Here is an 8,624-nt window from a genome sequence, read left to right as displayed (position 1 = left end):
TCGAGATATTTGAAAGTTTCAGGTTAAAAAAATCACCCTGTATATATATATAGGGTATTTGGAAAATAATGATAAATCTTTTGCATAGGGGCAGAATGGACTAAAATGAGAAAAAAGTTTTTTACTATTTTGCAATTTTAGCAATAGTTAACAAGATATTAATTGCTAAAAATTGCCGAAAATTGGTCTTCAATAATTTTTTACTATCAACTTTACAAAAAAAAACTGCAAAAGACAAAAAATTGTTTATTTTCTTCTCGTAGAGCTCTAAGAATTTTTTTAGAATTTTTTAAATGTGTATTTTCTCATGATGGTAAAAATAAGAAAATGCAGTACTAAAAAGTTGATAAAAAATTCTGAAAAAATTCATAGAGTTCTATGAGAAGAAAATAAACAATTTTTGTCTTTTACAGTTTTTCTGTAAAGTTGATAGTATTGAGTAAAAAATTATATTGAAGACCAATTTTCTGCAATTTTTAGCAATTAATATCTTGGTAAAACTATTGCAAAATGGTAGAGGACTTTTCTTCTCAGTTCATTCTGCCCCTACGCGAAAGATTTATCATTATTTTCCAAACACTCTGTATATAAGGATGACCCATTTTTATTTATACATCTATTTATATATAATATATATTGGGTTAGGGAAAAAGTCTTTTTAGAAGTTGGAACATAATTGAAACATATTTTTTAAATTGTTTACAAACTTTTTATTAAACTAAATATATGCGGTTTTGATCGATGACTTTGCCATTTTTCGGGAAAAGCCATTATTCTATCGGTATAGAACTTCTGATTTCTCGGTAAAAAGACCGAGATAAATGATTTTCACAGGCCTCTTTTGAAATCAAATTTGCTTCATTAGGTCCTCCATAGTGAGGACTGCATTAGCGTTTTAAGACATTACTTAAGACTGTCTTGAAATAAGAATCGATTATGAATACCAGCCTAGATCTCCTCAGCGCCCACCAGGGGGTGATAACGTCCACGTTGGGAACCTGTGAGTTAGAGCATCCTCTCTATAAACATGACAAATTTTTTCTGCGACTTGCACAGTGTTCCTCCCTTTTTTATAATAAAAAAGTGAAATGTGTGCGCGCGCATTTGTGTGTGTGTGTGTGCGCGCGCGTGCATGCATGCATGCATACGTATACACTTTATTGTATTACAGCAATATACAAGCGTGAAAAAGATGTTACCAACGATGTCAAAGGATTCGGAGATTAAAGATGGAGAAAACAAGAATCTGATTAAGATCGTAGAACGACCAACATTTATATTGAAGACTAGAGAAGGAGAAAATAGGGCTGTTTCTCCAAGTCAACGTAATGGTCACAAGTATAGTACTATTAAATAATTATAACAATTAAATCATACGTTCATCTGTTATGTATCTGTTATATATAATACGACCAGATATTTTCGGATTTAACAATCAAGTGGAATAACTTTATTAAGCGATGCGGGCGGAGAGGAATGTGTATCAGAATTGAGAAAGTTATTTTGCAAAATTAACTAGTTACAGTTTTTTATTTCAAGAATAACTAGTTACCATTACAAATGATCGGCTCTAAAAAGTAACAAATTAGTCATACTTACACAAAAAGTAACTTTTCAATTATCATTACATCTTTTCTGTTATCATTACAGAAAAACATAGGTAATTTTGTTACTATTAGGACCAACAAAGAAAAAGATTGATTTACATTTGATTTATAATTATTGCGAAGAATATTACCAAGGTCTCGGTAGACAATCGGTAAAAACAACTGTATGAAATATGAAATTCCGGGTTCAAATTCTGACCGAGGTAGTATTTTTCCCAATTTCGCAATAGTTCTTTACAGTTTTTAAGATGCTAGTAACATCAGATTAACGGTCTAATTAATAAATTTGGGGAGATTATTTGAGATTGATTGTGTTGAAAATTCGAAAGTAATTAATTGCACAATCATATTTCTGAGATAAAATTTATTTGAAATACATATACAGGGTGTTCGTCCGTAAATGTCGGAGCAAATATCTCGCACCTGATTGAAATTACAAGAAAGTTCAATAAGAGAAATTTGTACGACTCCGAATCAGCTACAAAGTGCACGTAAACATTTTTTTTATACTCGTGGCTTTTTCGAATTATGTAGGTTAACATAGTTTTTTTAAATGGTATATGTACAGTTTAATTTTGACCGTAATTGATTTCTCATATTTAGATGATTAATGTACATGTTAAACAATTTTATTTAAAAAATAAAAAAAGTGGAAGGTATTAAGCCAGAAACACATAGAAAAACATAAAGCAATAAGATGTAAGCGAATCGACCAATTACAGTAAAAAGTGTAAAACAGTATGTTATCTTCTATGATTGGTCGCCTGGATACTAGAGTGACCAAATTGTCAGGACTTTGCAAATTGATATAAATCTCCGAATTTACTGAACGGAATAAAAAATCCTTTTACAGGATTAAAGTAGACGCAAAATTTGATAGTGCTGCAATAGACTTTATACCAAAATCGAAAAAAAAATTAAAAACTTACATTTTTCAACTCGAGCTATAGGTGTGCTATTAGAACAAAAAACTATAGTATCAAATTAAAAAAAATTTAAGTGATATACATATATCATTTGTGTAAAAGATTGGATATCAAAATCTAGCGCCAAGTTATAATTCCATAAAAATAACATTTTTTAAATAATACATATATTATCTGTATAAAATATTTGATACCAATAATTGACGTCAAATTTAATTCCAAGAATGTGTCCTTAAAAATGATATATAAAAATGATATATAAAGCATTTAAATTGCACTAATTGTATAAAACTACTTTTAAAAATAAATTCCAAAAAAGGACGTAATATTTTTAGTTTTTAACAAATGGAACTCAAGTATATATACATATATGTATCTTCACAAAACTTAGCCCGTGAGTTTGATTTAAAAATTGCTACAACTACAGGATGTCACACGAAATATATCATTTAATTATTTATTAAAATTATATTTGTCGAGTATTGATTTTTTAACTATGTAAACATAAATTTTGTGCTTCGTGGAAATTCGGTTGTGTGGCATTATGAGTAGGAATTGGACAGACATGAAAGTGCACATGTCAGTTTGTGAAATGCAAAGTGTTGCATGCGAAATATCATACCATTTGTTTTATATATAACACATTTTTATTTTTAACAAAAGTGGCACGGAACTAGTATTGAATTAATTTTCAAACGGAAACTTGTCTCTAATGAATAACATTCAATAGAATGTTATTATGTTTTACTTCACAACTTCTTAGAAACATTTTTGTATTTGACTACTTTTTGACACAAAATTTCATATAATGCATGGCATAACTGCACGGAGTGAGTAGAAACGTCTCCGAGTGTGTTTGCCATATTTTTTGTTTCTGCTAAAAACAATATAATTTTAATTTTATGCTCAACATTTTAAGGTGACCATTCGCTGTTCACCATTTCAAATTAGTGTGTGCGTCTTTATTTTTGTCCAAATCCGATTTGTGATGCTAAGGGATTACGCACAATCAAAGGAATTGAGAACAGAGAATATAAGAATTTCAGTTATCAAAAGCTATGTACTGTGTGGAATATACAGTTTCTGATAGGTTGAAATTTTTATTCTCTGTTCCCTATTCCTTTAATTGTTAACAGCCCCTAACAGAATTTCTACGACGTAGAATTTGATAACACTTTTAAGATTTTCATTGGTATTTTCTTCAGAGATACCAAAGAGGGTTTATCGCTGTATCATGATCTATTGCTAATGCCAACGTTTCGTGAACCTTGCTGTTCACTTCATCAGAGCAAGGAGTGCACAGATACTGAACTGTTCCTTGGGAGATTTCTCTTATATAAACTCTGTTAAGGAGGGAGGGGAATGGGGGAAGAGCTATATTTTACTTACGTTATAATTCTCATATCTCTATTTAAGTTATCTGGGTGTTTCTAGATTTCTAGAGCCTCCCTGTATTTTCTCAAAATATGATGTTATAACTATAGTTGTTTTATCAAATAATTTGATATCCTGATTTGCGTGCGTGCGTGCGTGCGTCTCAAAAAAACCCTAAAAAATCGCCCAAAAATTTTGATTAAATTCTTACCAGAAGAGCAATTTCTAATATCTTATTCTGAAGTCAGTCACTTGTTTTCAACTCTAATATATTAATTTTAATGTACACGGAGAAAAAAAACAAGTGAAATACAGTAGCAATTCATACACGTTTCATACAGTAGCAATTCATACACGTTTCATACAGTAGCAATTCATATACGTTAAGGTTTTTTTGAGTTTTGACCTTGAAAATGACCTTGGCGACAATTTTTTTTATCATATTCGTAATAAGCACATCAAAATACATAAATATACCAAATTACAGCTAGATCGCATAACAGCATTATTCGGAAATACACCCGTTTATTAAAAAATTTAATATTTCAACCCCTATTTTCAGCCCTTAAAACATTATGTCTGCCGAAATAAAAAAATACGTATCAAATATTTTTCGATTCTTTACAAAATCTGCATAGGTAGAAGTCAATCCCGGAGTGGCACTTGGGTAGTGTTACTTGTTAAAATTTAGAAAAAATTAACCTCGGCCTTATTGGGCCCATAATGGACCCTAAACCCAAAATCCAAGTAACTCATCTAATGGTCCTCTTCAAATCCTATAACCTTTATTTGAAACATTTTTTCCAAAATTGTATTGTTCTCGAGATATTTTGTGTCAAAGTTAAAATGGCCAAATATGTTTCGTACCAAATCGGATACAGAATCTACAGGATCCCAAAATTTGACTATCTACAGGATCTATTTCAAACGTGATCTTTCGACTGATAGCGTTTAGTTTCTTGATATCGCTTTTGCAATTTGGAACGTTCGCTTGTGAGTGAGAATCAAGTCCTCATTTCATTCACTCACAAAAGTAAAATATATTGGTCATATAGAATATTTGTAAATGAAAAAAACAAAAAGAAAATTTTGTTAAACTCTGACATTAGGCCTTATTACATGTATATAATATATGTATGTGTTGAACTTAATTCCTGCCGTTTTTTCGTCTCCAAAATTGATTTGTTTCGAAGGGAAGATGAATGAATACCTTAATCAAAGTAAAATTTCCTCCATTTTCTACTAATTTTTCCCATCTCTCTGGCAACAGGGCAATCTCACGAGTCACGACGGTAGAACGCGGTGGGTCTTACTTAGTACTGAGTCTTATTCTGCTCAGGTACTTTATATATCTTCATCCTGCAATCTGATTCATGATCACTATCGCGTTGCCTTTGTCCGCTGGAAATACGATAATGTCTGGGTCCTTGTTCAGTTTCTGAACTGCTGATGTTGATGTATAGAATTTACTTACACAGTTTTAAAAAACCGATTCTTCACAAGTATAGTTTTAATGAGATAATTAAATGGTGTGACACACACACACATTCCGTGCATCCTGTGTGTAAGTATTGAGAACAGGATCTATATTTATATTTTTATTCAGAATTATTTTTCAAACAATCTATTATATAGCATTTTTTATTGGCAGAACTAGTGCGCACTCATTGCACATTAAAGCTATTGTACATTATTCTAATCAAAATGTAAAAACGAAATATCTTAATTGATAAAATGCCCAATGTGTATTTTATCAAATAGCAGAATAAAATATATTGAATATTTTACGGTTTAATTTGTTTCTATATTCGTATTAAACGTACATCTTTATGTCGATTTCTGTACAACGGCTTTACAGTGCACTGAGTGCGCACTAGTTCTGCCAATGAAAAACTAATAATTTGTTACCCTCGTTCTGAATCATTCTGTATATGATATAATAAACATCTTTTTATAGAAAAGATGCTGATATGTCTTCAACAGCATCAAAAATACAAGAATGTGAGTAATTTATATTTAATCAATATTAAAAATCTTTATTTTAGACTGCAAATGTGAGAACACAATCAATACTAAAAATTAAATGCCTATAACGGTCGAAGCTGGATCTTTAATGCTTAAATAATTCAACGTGATTATATCAAAAGTTCCGGGCCAACTAAATATCTTGGAAAGTATGCATTTCTGAGAAAAATGTTTTAAACAAAAATTATAGGTTTAAAAAAATTGTTTAATGATCTTATCAGTTTGACCTTGGGTGACGTCGCCAATATTAAGTCAAGGTCACATCGATTTTTTTTAATTGGACACCCTATTTTTTATTCCAAAATCTAATAGTCAACGTCAACAACTTTTCAAAGCACTAGAGTAAAGTTCGTTGTTATTAAGTTCTTTTCGATATAACGCTTGAAAGTTACAGTATCGCCATTATTAGTATTACCCAAGGTGTCCGACCGACGACTACGACCTCTTGAATATTGTTCGGGCCCTGGATAACATTTGTTGAAATCAAGGTCATTGGAGATTGTTTCTCTTATTTCCATTTTTGCACTGAAAATTCATTTTTACGTAAAAGTGAAAATAAAAGAAACAATCTCCAATGAACCATATTCAAGAGATCTTAGTCGCCGGTCGGACATCTTGGGTAATAATATTAATGATGGTAGTACTGTAACTTTCAAGCGTTATAACTCGAAAAATACTTAATAAAAATGAATTGTATTGTAATGTTTTGAAAAGCTTTTGATATTGATATTAGATTCTGGAATCAAAAATAGGATGACCAATTTTTAAAAAATCGACGTGACTTTGACTTAACATTGGCGACGCCACCCAAGGTCAAACTGATAAGATCATTAAATAGATCTTTTTAAACCCTATAATTTTTGTTTAAAAACATTTTTCTCAAAAATGCATATTTTCTGAGATATTTAATCGGCCCGGAACTTTTGGCGGGCACTATATATATTATATATGTACATGCTTACATATGCGTTATCATTCGAACTGCATGCCGAATTGGTTTTCCGGATTTATAAACGCAATTAAACTACTATAATATTACGAATTAAATTAAATTAACAAGCAATTTTTAATAATAACTTGATGCTCAATCAGGCATCATATTAGAAAGATGTTAATATGCTGAAAAATATCTATTATATTTAATGTACAAAATAATCTGTAAGTCTCAAAACTATTGAATGTCTTTTTAGTAAGATTTTCTGAGTAATTCGAAGTTTTTTTTTAACAAAAATGTCGAGAATATCATTTTTTTGCAAATTCCTTCTATATCATATATTTTTGTAACTAAACTTAAAATTAAAATTTGATTATAAAAAAGTAGTTCTATTATCCATTTTGAAGTTTAATTCGTGTAAAGTTGTTTTTTTTTAATTGCTTATAAATTGGAAATTATTAATGTCTCTTGCTGAAAAAGTTGGTATCAAATTTAACAAAGAATTCGTGATTAAAAGGATGTCTCAAATATAGACGAGAATATATCAATGTTTTCTTTTTCGTCATATTTAACAAATTAACAATAAGGTGTGAAATTATATATTATTGATTGTAATAGTAGGCTAATATTTCATTTATCGTACAAATTTTTCAAGCGTATTGATTCATTATAAGATAGAGGATTTCTAGAAAAGAGGAAGTTCTAGAAACTCTAGAACTTCTCTATCCTGTAGCCAGTCAACTTGAAAAATTTGTCGTACGACAAATGAAATATTAGCCTAAGATATCAAAATGATATTTCAGCGATTCGTATGCTTTCCATATGCCCTGAAATGAGTACATGCATCAAATTCATGGATGAAAATATGCAACTATGTGAAAATTCAATAGAATTTTTGTATGATCAACAAGACTTTCTAGTCGTTGGGTGTTTAGGTGCACAAGGTGTCGGTAAATCGACAATCATGTCACTGCTAACATCACATTACTCGTATGTATTACGTTTATTTGCAACAAATGTGATATTAGCTTTTTTTTACTGAAATTAATGTTATTTTAATAATTTTGTTTTATATGGTTAGATCTAACATTTTTCAAGTTCAAGATTTATCACATTATGAAAGTAGTACAAATTGTACCACTGGAATAGATTTTTTTATAACTAAAAATAGAGTAATATATTTGGATACACAACCAATTCTTTCTGGATTTGTGATTGACTCTGCTGCATCCTTTGATCAGAAAAAAGGTGCACCTGATTTTATGAATAGTGATTCCAATTTGGAATTACAATCACTTCAGTTTGCAGCATTCCTATTTTCAGTGTGTCATGTTATTATATTTGTACAAGATTGGTTTGTCGATCCAAATTTAGTGAGGTAATATTGTAATAAAAGTGTTTATTAATTTTATTAATATATAACTACTTTTTGTTATTAAAATTTACAATATATAATGAAGTATCTATTTTTCTTATAGATTTTTGCAAACTGCAGAAATGTTAAAACCGTCCTCAACAACAGTCATAGACCAAGATTATGTAGAATATTATCCACATGTTATATTTTTGCATAATAAAGCAGAGTTGCAAGATTTTATGCCAGCTACTATTGATGAAATGAAGGTATTTTATCACATATAATGTAATTATCTACAGAGTTGGGTAGTGCCAAGTTAAAAAGCTAAAAGTTAAGTTAAAAAGTTGAAAAGTTAAATAATTTTAACTTAACTTAGTTACATTTTAGACTCTTAACTTTTT

At 29.9% G+C, this 8,624-nt stretch overlaps 1 protein-coding gene across 9 annotated transcripts in view; it reads left to right on the top strand.

Annotated features, from left to right (window-relative positions):
• The window catches only part of LOC108761699 (protein SMG9), a 16,221-nt gene that overhangs the window by 4,063 nt on the left and 3,534 nt on the right, over positions 1–8,624 (top strand). For 2 of the 9 annotated variants that reach the window (XM_018508376.1, XM_018508377.1), the window contains exons 2-7: positions 948–1,000; positions 1,172–1,338; positions 5,865–5,908; positions 7,670–7,856; positions 7,948–8,244; positions 8,345–8,489. In XM_018508376.1, coding sequence (XP_018363878.1) covers positions 1,193–1,338; positions 5,865–5,908; positions 7,670–7,856; positions 7,948–8,244; positions 8,345–8,489 — 819 coding nt within the window. In that variant the 5' untranslated portion in view covers positions 948–1,000; positions 1,172–1,192. Of the gene's footprint in view, positions 1–947; positions 1,001–1,167; positions 1,339–1,769; positions 1,811–5,448; positions 5,472–5,864; positions 5,909–7,669; positions 7,857–7,947; positions 8,245–8,344; positions 8,490–8,624 lie in introns of those variants that run through there. The other 7 variants (XM_018508374.1, XM_018508378.1, XM_018508375.1 and 4 more) reach the window with 6 other exon arrangements.

The sequence above is a fragment of the Trachymyrmex cornetzi genome, unplaced genomic scaffold (genome assembly GCF_001594075.2).
Source record: "Trachymyrmex cornetzi isolate Tcor2-1 unplaced genomic scaffold, Tcor1.1 scaffold26, whole genome shotgun sequence".
Lineage (NCBI taxonomy): Eukaryota > Metazoa > Arthropoda > Insecta > Hymenoptera > Formicidae > Trachymyrmex > Trachymyrmex cornetzi.
This window is presented reverse-complemented; position numbering and strand designations above follow the sequence as displayed.